The 16232-nt window shown below is 47.1% G+C and overlaps 1 protein-coding gene across 1 annotated transcript in view; it reads right to left on the bottom strand.

Annotated features, from left to right (window-relative positions):
* Adcy5 (adenylate cyclase 5) overlaps nt 1-15912 on the bottom strand; it is a 137501-nt gene extending 121589 nt beyond the window's left edge. The window contains exon 1 of the mRNA XM_090345333.1: nt 14690-15912. Within this exon, the coding sequence (XP_090201459.1) occupies nt 14690-15841 (1152 nt within the window). The 5' untranslated portion in view covers nt 15842-15912. The remainder of the gene's footprint in view (nt 1-14689) is intronic.
* Nucleotides 15913-16232: the final 320 nt, after the last annotated feature.

Raw genomic sequence — 16232 nt, 5'->3', positions numbered from 1 at the left:
ACTAATGAGCACAGTCAAGGCTGTTGAGTCCAGGTGTTTGTGACCTCTCCCCACTCACAATCAAAATGTCATATACAAAAGAAAGGGAGAGGTGATACTAACCAGTGAGCCTCTGTCTGTATGTAACAGACAGGAATACTGAGTAAGTTTGCTGCTCTGCTGAGGCCCATCCAGCAGTCATTTTCTAAAATATTCTTGCAGTTATTACAGCACTACACTAAGCCATTTATTGAACCACATTTGGGGTTAATTGATGGTGATAAGAGCAACATAAATATACCAAACCACACTCCTGCCTGACAAGATTTTAGACACCAACCACCAAGCAAGTTTTCTTCCCCTATTACACGTCTGCAATCATTTTTAGTGGCTATCACTCTTTACTGAATCACCACAATAAACCCTTTAGATATAAACAACTTGCCTTTCAATCTAGTCATAAATCAGGCTGATCGTCATCCACATGAGCCTCCACTGACAAGGGGAGGCTCCGGGTGCTAGAACCCAAGCCTGGTGCGTATTAGAATCCCCAGAGGCATTACGCAACGCCCATAATGGGAGAGGAGCTCAGTGGTGAAGTGTGTGCTTAAACATGGTCAAGGCCTGAGTTCAATTCCTAGTCCTAGAAATAAATAAGTAACACTGATGTCCAGGTCACCTCAGTTGAGCCTAGCCACTGGGATCAAGTAGACACTCCTAATGGGGCCTTCCTTTCTGACATCTTATATTCTTGGGTGTGTTGTCTGAGGTTAACCCACATAGAAAGCCTACAATTCAGCCCGGGGCATCTGCAAGGAAAAATGGAAACAGAAACACACACTGTATACATGAAAATACTGTCAGGAAATTTGCAATGCACTGTGGGAATGCCTACTTCATGAGAATGATTTAAAAGGAATGAAGCAAGCCTTTTGAAATGTGAGTCATGATCCTTGTTCATATTAGTGGTCTTGACAATATATTCAGGAACTTGTCTCCTGTGGAGTCTTTGAGAATCTCCCAGCTCCCAGCGCTACCAAGAGGGAAATGAAGATAAAGCAATGGATAAGGGGGCTGGGAGTTTGGCCTAGTGGTAGAGTGCTTACCTAGCATGTTTGAAGACCCGGGTTTGATTCCTCAGTACCACATACATAGAAAAAAGCTGGAAGTGGTGCTGAGGCTCAAGTGGTAGAGCTTTAGCCTTGAGAAAATCCAAGGACAGTGGTCAGGTCCTGAGCTCAAGCCCAGGACTGGCAAAAAAAAAAAAAAAGCAATGGATAGGAAAAGAAACTAGAAGAAAGGTGAGAAGAGAGGCAAAATGGGTGCCATAGCCCTTCCTGACATCTCCTGTAGAGTGGGCCCAAGGATGGAGGAGGTAATGTTGCAAACCAGTGTTTTTCTAAGAACAGGACTGAGAAGTGTGCCCTGATAGAGAAGATGCCAGTCTAGAGAGAGAGCACTGTGAGGAACTCCCCTCTGCCACAGTCAGAACTCTCTGTGGAATCTGAAAGTACAAGCCTTTTTACTTCTTCCTCCAATGCTGGGAAAGTAGGGGATCTGAAAGCCAGTAACATTCAGTAAACAACTTAGGTACTTGAACAGACAAGGTGCCAGCCTGCAGAGAGCCAGTGGCTAAGTAGAAAGATAGATAAGTAAATTCACTAAGATAAAATGACAAGCCAAGGTTGAAGGGTAGAATTCAACGGTAGAGTGCTTGAATAACATGCATAAGGCTCTGGGTTCAATCTCCAGCACTAAGGAGGTAGAAGAAAAAGCCCATAATCTTAGCTTCTTGGGAGGTAGGGATCAGAGGACTGTGGTATGAGGCCAGTCAGCCCAGGCCCCCTCCCACCAAAAAATAGTTCATAATACTCTGTCTTGACCATGGCATGTGCTTGATATCCTAGTGATTCAGGAAGCATAAAATAAACAGTCCTAAAATAAGACCCTACCTTGAAAATAACCAACAACAAAAAGGGTGAAATCACTCAAGTGGTAGAATAATGCCTAGCAAACAGGAGGTTCAAACCCCAGTACTACCAAAAAAAAAAAAAAAACCCAGTGAGCACAAAGAGGATGTTTCGAATTCAGTTCCAAAGGTCAGATGTGGCAAAGGCAGCCTCCTCTGCTATCCTAGGATTTGCTTTCCCTGCTTTGCCTCTGCAGAACTCCTGGCTGAGAGGTCAGAGCCAAGGTACTTCCCAGCTGGCACTATCTACTCAGAGCCAGATAGGGGAGTGATGGATCGTGTCCATGTAGCATGGTGAAATACTTACAGGAAAAGGGACTTGCCTGGAGAAAGACTAGGAACTAGGACATGTTAAGTGAACAAATAGCCTTCCCAGTCTCAAAAAAAAAGTGTGGAAATAGAATCTTGAAAGTTCACTCAGTCAAAGACTATCATTTTTTCCTCTACTTTTCTTAAGAAGACTGTTCAGGTACAGAAGTGCATTTGAGTCAGTGCTATAAGGATATTAGGGGTACTTTTTTGTTGTTCTGAATAGCCAAGTTTTTAAAGGTGGCCTTTACACACTATAGTAAGCACTAAACCATGTAGCTATGAGATGCTAGTTTTGCAGAAAGATCCTCAGTCAGACTCCAGACAGTACTAGGAAGTGTTCTAAATACACACCTGACAGGTTCTTCCCCTCTCTCTCCTGTCCCACCTATGCCACCAGAAGAATAGCAAGGAGGCAACATTGTAACTGAGCTAAGTAATCCTAGTGTTACTTCTGACCTGTCTCCCGAGTGTCAGTCGCACTCATCATCTATACAACTACTCACAGGTAAGCAGAGGGTCCCAGGTGGCCCCTGCACACTTCAGCACAGCATCACTGCAGGTCTAGGAAATGACAACTCATGTAATGCCCATCTGTGCCAGACACCAGGAGGAAAAGGAAGGCATTGCAGATCAAAACCACAGCTTTCAAAACCGAGCTAAGACAACTGCCTGAGAGCAGTTGTGCCTTCTATAGCTTCAACAGGCATTTCAAACAGATTCACTGCTGGGCCCGGCTGTGAAAGGAACTCTGGGTTTAGACTCCAAGAACTGGATGTGTACACAGTGGCTGCTAAGCCAAGTAACAGTGTGGCCTGAATGAGGTCATTTATCTCTCCCAACCTCTGTTTCCTCCTCTGCAAAAAAGACCTCAGCCACACAGGAGTATGACATGCCTGCTTACAGAATGCCCTCAGATATACTAACCTCACGGCTAACTGGCAACTGATCCTGCCAGTGAGTACTGCCGATTACTAACATAAAGGAGAGAAACCTGACTGATGAAAAGCAAGGCAACTTGGGCAGGATCATACATTCAGGGTTGTCTCCAGGACTCCAAGTTTGCCCCCATCCTAACCAGTACTTCCTCAACTGTTATGAGAAGCAAATGAGATCACACACTGAAGTCCTTTGCTACCTATAAAATGCTGATTAAATGTAGAGGTGTTTGAGCCTTGAAGAGGGACTAAATCCACTGTCCAGTCCAGTTCTCAACATCTGACAGGTACCAATCTTATCTCTAGAAAGTTTTATATAAGTGGTCCCACCCACAGGACCATAAAAGCAACTGATCCCACAGGGCATCGTTGACCTAAGTCCTTCCATTAATACATGATAGAGTCTTCCCTAGGAAGTCTTGCTCCTTTAGGAACATATCCCCTGCATACCACACAGAGGAGCAGCTGAGTAATTAAGTACTAATCTGAACCACCCTGAGTTTTAACTGTCCACACATAGTGGTCTGGGGAAGTCCATAAGAATAAGCAGGCCAAGTGTCCCTTGAGAGAAATGCACAGGAACCACAACCTTAGCTAGTGAAACTCGTATAGACTCCAGGAGAAGAATGCCTGATAGCTGAGTCCTCCACCAACCAAGCAATGTCAAAGCTTGGCCAAGAGGCCAGCAGACCTTTTAGTCAGAAAAGAATTGCTTTCATACCTGCACCAAAGCAAAAATGCTCCAAATCAAAAGCCCTCATTTCTCATCCTAAGAAATGAGTTAAGGTCACAGAACTATCTCCACTTTATAAAAGAAGCTTAAAGAAATCTGTAGACAGGTCAGAGTACCAACCAGGAAAGGGTCATAAAGCTATAAATCTTAAAAATAACAAATCAAAAAATAACATTTAAAAAAATGTTTCTTAAATTTCACATCATATTTCTGTAGTCCACACCCTATGTACCAATGACAAACATGGTACTGAGTAGGAAAGAGAGGCCCAGGCAGGCTCAAGGCCTTACCACTAAGTTCTGTATCTGGCATGTTTTTTGTCCCTCCCCTTCCTGAGAGTTCAAATCAAACCTGGATTCTTTTGGCTTCCCCACTCTCTGACTAGATACACATTAGAAAGGACTACAAGACAAGGATTCAAGTATTGGTGGTTGGGGAAGTGACCTCAAGATGCACTTGAAGGAAGCTGGTGAACTAAGACAACGAAAGGAAGAAAACCAAGGACAGTAAGAGGAGGAGGGAAGTATTCTGTTCATTGCCACTCTGGGCAGCTAGAGCTTAATCCTTTCACAGAAGTCTGGTAGAGAAGGTAGAACACAAACCCCAGAACTAGGATCCCCTAACATGGAGAAAATTGGAGTATTCAACCCCTAGCAAGGTTGTGGTCAGAGTGCTGTGCTGATTACTTGCAGCACCTAGACTGAAGACTCAAGGCTAGAGAACTAGAAGGCTAGAGAACTCAAGGCTAAGAGCTAGAAAACTGGTCAGTAAGAGTCAAGGTACAATCCCAGGAATACAGAGGGGTCTGACCCACCTCTTACACAGCTTGAGGAAATTACTTACCTATTCCCCCCAGATTCTGCAGGGATGTGCTGAGGAGAAGTGTCTTCCTCATAGAGTTGATACTAAGATTAAATGAGGTCATACAGGTAGGGCATTAGCCCCATGCTTAGTGTGTTGTGACTCAGTACGTGCTCGTTGTTTGTTATCAATATGTTTTATGAATGCACTCCTTTTGGAAGGTGGAAAAGGGAGAAAAAGAAAAAACATGAAAAAAAAGGATGTCTTGGAGTAGCCTATCACTACTTCTCCAGGATAAGCTACAAAAGGACTTGAAACAAAAGTTCTAGAAAGACATTCAATGGAGCTCACACCCCCACATGGTCATTATGCAAATGCCCAACTGCTCCAATATTTAATGCCAGCCAAACCCTCCTAAAAGAAACTAAAGCTAGATGGAGGTATCTCCCTGATGCCTTCCAGCCCCGTCATCTTATTTTATAAAAGGGCTGCATTGCTGACCCAGATGGAGAATGAGACTTGAAAACAGGCAGCCGGCCAATACAGCTTGGTAATCTCCTTTCTGAGAGAAGAAAGATGCCAAACAAACCCCCTTGTCTTGGTGCCTCCGGGCAGGGTCACCCCAGAGGCAGGGGCGGGACCTCAGGGCATCTTCAACAAGTACTAGAGTACCATACACATGACCTCATTCTAGGATGTGCCTTCTTCTCTCAGAAACTTTTTATGCACATAAACATATTAAAAGCTTTGAAGTCTGTATGAATTCTGTCTAACAGTGCAGTTATCCCATGGTATACTTGGGTGACTGGTTCCAAGACGTCCTCAGATACCAAAATTTGCAAATTCTATAGTCCCTTACATAAAAGAATGTAATATTTGGATATAACCTGGGCATATTCACCATGTACTAAATAACCCATAGATTATCTAATACATAATTATCTAATACAATGTAAATGCAGGATAGATAGTTGTTATACTATATTGCTTAGCAAATAGTTACCAGAAAGAAATCTGCACACATTCAGTACAAACCCATTTTTTTCAAATGTTTTCAATTTGCAGTTGAATCCACAGAGGCAAAACCTGCAGATACAGAAGGCCAACTGCATTTCCTAAATTTATCTGACGCAGAACATATGTATAACTGTGAAACATCGATTAACAGCACTCCCAGGAACACACTGGAAGACTCTGGGCTAAAGGCTATCCTGCGGGAGCCAGGACCAGACGCAGTTTAAACCATTTCTTCAGTTTCTGGGCCTAACATAGTGCCTGGTATACAGTAGGCACTAAAGAGTCGATGGTTAGCAAAATAAATGATGAGAAGGCTGAACGAATGACTGACTTTACAATGGTTTCCAAATCTGTACAGTGATATAGTACCAGCAGTGCCAGGCGACAGCTCTGTTTCTAAGGCACACATTTTAACTTGCAGCAGGAGGGTTTTGGAAGCCCTGCTCAGAGTTTGGGATTACAACCCACCAAAATAAGCTTCCAAGCCGAGCTGCGTGGCTTCCTTTTGTGGAGGTGTTGGTCTAGCACTTCAGCACAGCCTAGAGCCTGCGTGCGTGCAGGCATCCACCCACTCCACCACTCATTCATTTGTTCATTCATTCAGATTGTCACTAAGTACCTACTATGTGCTGAGTGCTGATGAACATGAGGCTATCCAGCCCTCTGTACCTCTTCCAAAAGCACAGTGAGATCTCAGTGAGCCATCTGGTAAAGCCCAGGAGGCCCAAGGGGAGGAGAGGGGACTCTGAAAAAGCAATGTCAGTCAAGAGGCTCAAGACAGAAAAAAAAAAAAAAAAAAAAAACCAGCAGCTCATAAGCCGGCCCCTCTCCCCAGCAAGAGGTAGTTGGGAGGGGAAAGGAGAGTCATTATAATTTCATCCTGACATGTGGCCTAAAGAACAAAGCCTCCACTGTGTCCTTATGCTTTGTTTGCCTCCCCTTCACTTGTGACTGTATCATCCCATTGTTCCCAGAGGCATCCCTGCCCCCACTTCCCAATCCTTCCCCTCCAGATACTCACAGCTCCAACCATTAATGGTTTTCTCCAAATCCTGTTTGCCCTCCTTCAAACCATCTCCTAGTTCTCTAGTTCCTCCCAATCTCTTGCCCTCCTCTTCCACAGTCTACCCCATTCCTAGCATGGCTTTGGTGCTTTTCAAAGTCATTCACCAGAGAAATGAGTGGACCAAGAGGCAAACCTAGGTTCATCCTATTAATACTTCATCTCAAAAGACTGGATCCCACAGCAGATTTCTTTGCCTCTGAAGGGAAGTAGGGGTAAGTGAGAGTGGTGCAGGAGGTATATATGGATAGAGAATGTGAGTCCAGGGCTATGTACCTGTACTATTCTGTTTCATTGCTACCACTATCTAGTCTTCCCCCCCACCCCCGTCCACATTCAGATCTATATTCTTGCATTTGACTACACTCATCAACCCACCTCTCAGTGAGTCTGCAGGGATACAGGGATTTTGCTTCTTTAAACAGGGGCTGAGGGCAATGAAATGATTTATATCCCTCATTGGCTCATCATGATTTAAAGGCTTGATCTTCATAGTGGCACTGCTGGCAGGCATTGGAACCATTGGGAGGTGAGATCTAATGGGAAGGCCTTAAGGTTACTGGCAGTGTGAGGTGTTTCTTCTGTGACATGTTTAAGAGTTCTTCTGCAAATACCTGGGAGTTTCCACAAGATGGTTTTTATAAAAGCCTGAGTTTGGCTACATCCCTAGCTCACTCCATCCTGGTTAAAGACATGGCCACTTGAGCCTACACTAGGCTTCTGCCAAAACAGACCCACTAGGGTGCTGTGCTCTTGAACCAAAATTGTACATTAACAAAGTTCTTTTCTTTATAAAGTTAACTATCTCAGGATTTTGTTACGATGATGAGAAGCTAACTAAAATTCTGAGACGATGTAATGAGAAGATACCAGAGAGACCTTGAAGAGGCAGCTATCCACTGGAAGACATTGAACCACCAAATCCCTGGATAAAGTACAACCTAGGTACTCATCTTGGCCCCAAACCTAAGAGCTGTTCATCAAGACTACTGGAAGAGCTTCAAATACCAGATTTAAGCTATTTAAAAAGTAGATTCAGGCTGGGACGTGTAGCTCAGTGGTTATACACACGCTTGACATGTTCAAGAACCTGTGTGTGATCCTCAGTACAAAAAATAAAAATAGGGGCTGGGAGTTTGGCCTAGTGGTTAAAGTGCTTGCACAGCATGCATGAAGACCCGGGTTCGATTCCTCGGTACCACATACATAGAAAAAAGCCGGAAGTGGTGCTGAGGCTCAAGTGGTAGAGCTCTAGCCTTGAGAAAGTCCAAGGACAGTGCTCAGGCCCTGAGCTCAAGCCCAGGACTGGCAATAAATAAATAAATAAATAAATAAATAAATAAAAAATAAAGAAGATCCATTCCTGAACCCCAGCCGGGACTGTCAGAAGTTACACTTTCCAGTGGGGCCTAGGAATCTGCATTTCTTTTTTTTTTTTTTTTGCCAGTCCTGGGGCTTTAAAGCCAGGGCCTGAGCACTGTCCTTGGGCTTTCTCAAGGCTAGAGCTCTACCACTTGAGCCACAATATCATTTCTGGATTTTTCTATATATGTGGTCCTCAGGAATCAAACCAGGCTCTTTGTGCATCCTAGGCAAGCACTCTACCACTAGGCTAAACTCCTGGCCCCAGAAATCTGCATGGTCTACAAACAATTCCTTAGGAATTATGATGAGCCTAGGTTAGGATTCAATGATTCACTGGCCCATGCAGACAATTTCCTCCCCAATAAGGTTGGCAAACAGCTATCTGATCTCTATTGAAACACATCCACTGACAGAGAACATCTATCCTCAATGGCTAGAAAAGGATCTCCTATCTAGAGCTGAAATCTGTCCACCCTCTCTACACATTTGCCCTTGGAAGTAACCAAAACTCTTATAGCATGTCCTACAAAAGGGATTCCAGCAGTAACACCTTGCCTAGCTTACTTTCATGTCTGTTGCAGTCTACTCTTCTCCCAGCTGAGTGTAACAAATGTTCTCTCCAAACTCAAAGTTTCCAGTCTGCTTACCAAACTAGTGACCTTCTTCTGAATTTTAGAATCAATTGTCATATTTCAAATGAGATTCCAATCTTCCTGTAAACTGGATCTGCCTATAAATAGAACCAAGATTCCTGTCCACTCTTTCTAAGAGTAAAAAGTAAACCTGAAACACAGGTTTACCTTAAGCTCATTTGTGGTTAACTAGAAACCCTCAGATCTTGTTCACAATGTTGTAGCAAGATAAGGATTTTCTTTGGCAAGGAAAGAATTAATTTTCCTAATTATCCTACATTAAGAAATTGCCTTGGTGAAGGAAATACATGCATCACACACACACACACACACACACACACACACACACAGAGAGAGAGAGAGAGAGAGAGAGAGAGAGAGAGAGAGCGCTTTCCACAAGCCAGCTATTCCCATCTGCATGAATGACAGAAAAGAATATGCTAGAACATCACTTATATAACTGTACCTGAAAAGAGTTTACAGGAGAAAGCATGTGTGGTTCCCAGAGCAAACTTTCCATTCCCAGCACAGGCTCTGCTTCTGAGAAATTAAACAATGACAATCTGGACCCATCACAAGATAAATGAAGTTAACTAAGGTAGCACGGACAGCAAGTCACTGGCAGAGACAACAAAGAGAGGCTCTCTCCTGAGGTTCCCTGCTCCATTCCCACTTCCACCTTTGGCTAGGACCACGGAGGTAATTCCATCCATTTGTACATCTCAGTAGAAAAGATGAGCTGGGAAGCTGGGAATTTGGCCTAGTGGTAGAGTGCTTGCCTAGCGTGCATGAAGACCCAGGTTCAATTCCTCGGTAGCATATACATAGAAAAAGCCAGAAGTGGTGCTATAGCTCAAGTGATAGAGCTCTAGCCTTGAGAAAGCCCAAGGATGGTGCTCAGGCCCTGAGCTCAAGCCCCAGGACTGGCAAAAAAAAAAAAAAAAATCTGGCCCAAGCTCAGATCACAGCCTTGTTCTGCAGCCAACTGCAACCTCTGACAAAGGCATTTATGGCTGAGGCCTATGTATCTGAAGAGAAGAGCTTGTATCTGACCCTTTTGCACTGATTTTTAAAACTCTTCTGTGAAGCCGGGCAGGTTTCTGTGCTGGGGTGTAACACATCGCGTGTCTTCTCCATAGACAAACATGAACATGCTGTTCTGTGTTCTATAATACACAGACCTCATGCTCTCGTTTGCAGATCAAACTTGGACTAAATTATTAACAGTGTACATTCTTACAAATAGCACAGCTGTTGCATTTTGCTCATAGGCTGGGTCGCCATCATTCCTGAAGACTTCCCTACATGGATCAGGGATTTCCTGATAACTAACAGATGACCCCCTATCCAGAAGCTCCACTCAAACCTTTGTTGGGAGCCACTCTGCTCTCTTCCAAGCCCCCTCTCCAGCTGCCTGGAGATGGAGCAATATAATCAAAGACAATTAGGAAATACAACTGACTAATACAATTAGCCTAGAGGCAAGGCCAGCAGACCCTCCTCTGTTCTAAATTCAAAGCCAATTTCCAACCCAGCCTGCTGCTGCCACTACAGTTTACTTGTAGCCAGATTTCTCCTCTTCAGAATGCAGGTGATAGAAAAGTAATTGGTGGCAGACAATGCCCGGCCTTTGTTGTAAAGCTGTCTTCCTCCACACAAGCCAGCAGCGCACCTGGGACAATCACAGGGACCTACCAGTGGGCCAGGTTCCAGAGCTAGGAGGCAGCTCTTCAGCGGAGCTCACTGGGCTGCTGAGCAGGTGGGCCACAGTAGAGTCAGAAGAGCTGACTACTCAAGCCCAGCCCCCAGTCTCACCATGGAATGGGGAGGAGCCAGAAGTCAAGGTAAAAAGGGCAATCGAATCATAAAAGCAGCCATAGGAAGCCAGCTACCAGCTAAGAACAAATGGGACAAGGCTGCTTGTAAATCTTTCAGAGTTAATACAACAGCTTGCCTGCCATCTCCTTCACTAGGGCTGAGCTACTCCCAGACAGACAAACTCAAGCACGTGCATGTTCACACACATGCTCCTATCCCTGGGCAGCTACAGAGCTCAGCTCCTGGTCCACATCCCCACCCCCACCCATTTCATGCCTCCACTCCACAGACACTCACACGTGCTCAGTCACAGAACAGCACCCACACAGTGCCAGTGCCATTCTGATTGCTGGAACAACTGTGACAGTTGTGGGTTCAAACAGGCACAGAGGAAGAAATGCAGGAAATTACTGTGCTTCTCCCAAAGGGATGGGAGGGTAGAGGGAGGTAAAGAGCTGAAGGAAGATAGAATAGGGAGGGGCTATCCTTCACAGGGAGCTCCCAGAGACCTAGATGAAATCTGAATTTTCCCCTCCGGAAGCCATTCTAGGCATGTTTAATGTAGTTGAGTAAAAATATTACCCCACATTTGACTAGAACTGTACTTTTCCAAAAAGCTTCTCTATCCATTATCATGTCCTAGGGTATTACTAGATGGAGGAGGTGAGATCTCCTTGAGATCAAATGACCACTTCACCCCCACATGACCTAAAGACATTGTCTCCAAAATATTCTTTAACCACTAAGCATGGGTACTAGTTGTGGGAGCCTGCTAGTTTGTGTGTGAGTGCTCACCGAGGCTTTATGAAGCAGAGTGGGATACAGTCAAACAAAAATGAGGTTGCTATGGAAACAGGCTCCAGCATCATTGCAGCCTATTAACACAAGTGAGGAATGTGTTTGGCAGATGCTCGTGTGTTATTTATGGTATGGGTGTAGCTGAGGGACTTCTAACAGGCAAAGGAAGAGGGGGGAAAAACACCCTTGTGACGCTCTTACTGTATCCTTTCGAGGAGATAAAGAGACAACAGCAGGACAGGAGCACAGATGAAGCTGAGAGGCCAGATATGAGGAGAAAAAGAAGGAAAAGCAGAACACACAGGAAGGCCAAGGCAAGGAGAGGTGGGCTGACAGAACAGAGGTCCAGATGGGGCTGGCAGAAAAAAGAAGTAAGAAAGGAAAGGTGCAGACAGGGAGAGAGAATGGGCAGAAGTGAGACATGACAGATTATTATAGATCATAGGGGAAAGGAAGAGCTACAAACAGAATAGGGCCCACAGGAAGGAAGGGCTACCCCACTTTGCTTTTTGTCTCTTGAGTAAAAATCAACCTATTAAGAAATCAAGTGCTAGCCAGTTGTCAGTAGGTCTAGCTATTTAAGAAGACTGAGACTTGGAGGGTCACATTTTAAAGCCAGCTTACGCAGAAAATCTATGGGAATTCATCTCCAATAACCATCAAAAAACCAGACTAGTGGAATGGTTCAAGTGGAAGAGTGTCAGCTCCAGTACTGACTCCAAAAAAAAAAAAGTAGAAAATAAAAATATTGCTTCTGCTAACGCCAAGGGCGGAGCCCAAACATTGAAGGTGTTGGGAAGAATAAAATGCTCAGGTCAGATGCTGTTGAGATTTGAGAGGGACAGCCTTATAGGGGAAGTGAAGAAATGCACATAGTTTATCAGGGGGCTATTATATACTTGAGGCACTGTGGAGAAGGAGTTTTCAAACCCTAACACTAGAAATAGTTCAGTGTTACCTCTTTCCCTGGACATATGTCTTCATCAAAGAACAACTAAGCATTTAACCCAAACCACCCCCAAATACTTACACTCTGAAGTGACCTGAGGCAGAGGTTAATGCTGGACTGTTCCACTAATATTTGCCTGCCATCCAGCACAGTTTGCTCAAGAAAGACAAATTTTATAGCATGCATAATCAGAAAGGTAAATCAAGTACAAACAAAAAAAGATACCGTTTTCTCTGAAACCAAATAGAAAGAATGTTTGCATTCCCCTGTCTTAGACCATTCATAACAAGTTCTGCTATACTCAGATCAAAAAAAGTTAAAGTGTAAATCCATCCAAAATTCTGGAGCTAAATTACAGTTTAAAGAACACAGTGGGTAAAGAAGCCTGCGGTGGGACCTGATTGGGGTAGAAAGAGAAAAGAAAGGGTTTTTCCTAGAGCCAGGAGGGAAGTCTGTCCGACAGCAGGGTTGCAATGGCATTTTCCTACTGAGATGGGGCTGCTTCAGCTTCAGCATCCTGTTTCTAAGATCTGACTCCAGTTTCCTCAGAACATGTATCCAAGACAATCTATGGCTGTAATCACGCTTCATGTCCTAAATCTAGTTCAGAAGACATCTTAAACTCTCTTGTAAAACTCCACTGCTCCATGTACATGGCATGTCATTCACTCTGCAGAAAACTACACCTATGGAAGACAAGAACACAACTCAGATATATTAACACCCACCTGAAAGCATGGGTCTTTAGGCCGAGAGTTGGAACCTTTTTAAGTACTCCATACTAGTAATATTTTCAAACCAACATCTCCCAAAAGATTTCTCTCCAAGTCAAAGCTGATCTCTTAAGAGTTTTTATCTCCTGCTCCCAGATCTGGAAAACTTCTAACACTAAGAACTCTACCTACTCTACTCATTCTACCTCAACCATCCTAGCAAGAACTCATTAAATTGCTACTAAGTATTCTTCACTATGCAAGAAAACTTTTTTAGGAGAGCGAGGAGAAGGGAAAACTTACTTCAGAATCTCTGCAAAGGAGGCTAACACTGAATCTGGAAAACCAAAGGCCACTGGAGGGGAAAAAATACTTCAATCTAAGGATCTGACTCTACTCTTACATAGAAGGAAAACCCAGTGTGCCTCCAACAGGAGAGTGTTCCTTGCAGTAAGTGAATCTTGGCACTGAGGATATTAGGGGAAATCAGCATAATTAACCCTCTCTTTCTCTAGAAACAGAACTCATGGGTCTCTCCCTCCTTCCGAGCCAGAGAAGCACCTGCAGTTCAGCAAGAGCCCAGCACTCTGTAGCTCATATCAGTGATATTCCCATGGGAAACTTATGTGTCCAGGAAGCCAGTGTGCAGTACTTAAAAGATCAAAGTCTGAGGAACAAGGTAGAAGTGGGGAGGTGGGGAAAAAAAACAACCGCAATGGACCACTGTTGGAAGTTCCATGAAAAGACACAGATACCCAGAGGGAGGTAGCAATATGCAGAGGGGTCTATGGTCACTCACCTGCATCAATGCCCCATTTGACTCTTTCCAGGGGAAGAGCACGCAAATAACCAGGCTCAGTGGGACAGAAGCAAAATATGAAGGGTAAGTGTGGATGTCAGAGGGGCTGTCTCACCCTATGGTCCGAATAACAATCAGGGATCTCTTCCAGTTAACTAGACAAAAGTTTTACATCTTAACAGTTCAAGGCTCACTCAAGCCTTAGCAGGGATTAAAAAGCCCCCATCAACAGGCAACCACCAGGGGCACCTATTGAATGGAACGATGCTCACCATCAGGAGACTGTGACACACTCTTCTCAGTGCTCTTTCCCACTTTAGTTCACAGAAACTTTGGGCACTTGGGCAAAGCAAACTTGTCCATCCTCTTTCAAGCTCAAGGATCTTTCTAACTGCCAAATCCTGGCTTCAGGTATGTAGTAGGATTATCATCTCCTCCTTAAGACTGGCCACAGGATGCTCAGGGATGCCTCCCCAACCCTCTGTCCAGGGGTGGCCTAAGAAACCCACAGTGGCACTGAGGCCACTAGAGAATTTAGCCACTTCTATTATGTCTTTGTACACAGGGACAGAAGCTCAGAGAGAGATGGAGACTTTCCCCCATGTAATGTTCTCTAACTCTGCTTCTCACTGATTCGGGGCAATGATTTTGAGTTCATAGTCAGCCAAGAACATTACAAATAATACAAGGGCACTGTTTTATAAATAAGACACTAGGTGTCAAGCAGGATCCCTTTCCGTGGAGTCAGATGCCCGGCACTCCTGCCCACCCCACAATCCAGTCCCAGTGGCCATCTGGGCCCCTACCTGCTTGAGCAGAAACTGGTCCTGGGCATTGGTGTGTAGGGCGATGGCAAGGTGGAGGGCAGACAGCAGCACCCCGCTGAGCACCGCCGCCCGCATGCGCACGGGCAGCAGCGTGTAGATGGTGTAGATGAAGAACACGGTCCACCAGATGCCCTCGGACGCGCTGCGCGGCTGGGGCAGCAGCAGGCCCACCACCTGGACGGCCAGCACCACGGCGATGAGCGCATAGCAGGCCAGGCCCATGTGGTCCTGGTGGAAGGCTGCGCGGTTGCAGAGCACAGCCATGATGAGGATCACACCCACGGAGGCGGCCAGCACGGCCAGGTAGGGCAACTGGAGCGGAGGCCGCGCCGCGTGGAAGGCCAGCATGACCAGGCACACGAGCACCAGCACGGCCATGAGCATGGTGAGGCTGCTCTGGTTCAGGCGGAAGAAGTAGCGCTGATACAGCCTCTCCAGCTTGTCCGACGGGAACTTCTTGGAACGGAACACCTGCAGTATCGCCAGGCAGCAGGCGCCCAGCGACAGCACTGCGCCGGGTCCTGAGCCTGAGCCTGTGGAACTGCCGCCATCCCCGGGCCCTTCGCCGCCCTCGACGGCGCCGGCCTCCAGCTCGTCGGCCGCGCGGCCCTTGCCCCGCCGCTCCTCCAGACCCAGCTCCACCGAGCGGGGGCGCACCTCCGTCCCGCCCGTCGCCGCCGCCGCCGCCGCCGCGGCCGCTGAGCCTCCGCCGCCGCCGCTGCCCGCAGGGGGCGCCCGGGTGCTGCCCCCGCCGGCCGCGCCCCGCCGCTGCCGCCGGCTGCCTCGACCGCAGTCGTCGCCACCGCGCTCCTGCCAGGCTGACTTGGAGCGGAAGCTGAAACCGAAGCCCCCGGCCAGGGGGTCGTCGCCGCTCAGCGGAGGGTCGTCGTCGTCGTCGCCCCGCCAGCGGCTGGCTAGGCGCTGCTGCTGCTGCTGCTGCCGTTGCGGGGTCACCGCCCCCCCGGGTTTCTTGGTGGAGCCGCGCGTGGAGCCCCCGGGGGCGTGGGGATAGCCATTGGCGCGGGAATCGGCCTCGCCCCACGCCGAACGGTGGTCGGGGCCTCCCCGGGACGTCGGCGCCGCTGTCTGCGCCGCGTAGCCCGGGGGGCTCACGCTTTGGGAGCCGGACATTCCCCCCTCGGCCTCGTCGTCTTCCTCCTCCTCCCCCGGGGGCCGGGCCGGGGGTCTCCAAGGGGAGGGTGGACGGCCGAGCAGGGGGACCAGGCTGGGGTCACACGTCGAGGGAGGCCCAGGGCCCTGCGCAGTAGCGGGGCATCTTGGCACCCCCGTCCTGAGCGGTGGAGGGCAGCGGGAAGGCGAGTGGGGAGACCGGGACAGCCCCGAGGTGAGAAGAAGTCGCTGAGAAGCCGCGTCTAGAGTCCCTGGTCCGAAGAGGAGTTGGCTCGGAGAGCGGGCGGCGGGGGCCGCTCTGGCCGCGGCGCTGCGCGCACAGGGGCGTCCGACGCCCGCCTCCCGCGGAGCCCGACGAGGGCCGGAGTTGCGGACGAGGCGGGACGGAGAG

Source organism: Megascapheus bottae, chromosome 1 (assembly GCF_031878675.1).
Source record: "Megascapheus bottae isolate mThoBot1 chromosome 1, mThoBot2.hap1, whole genome shotgun sequence".
NCBI classification, from domain to species: domain Eukaryota; kingdom Metazoa; phylum Chordata; class Mammalia; order Rodentia; family Geomyidae; genus Megascapheus; species Megascapheus bottae.
The sequence above is the reverse complement of the archived record's forward strand: the minus strand, read 5'-3'. Positions and strand labels throughout refer to the sequence as shown.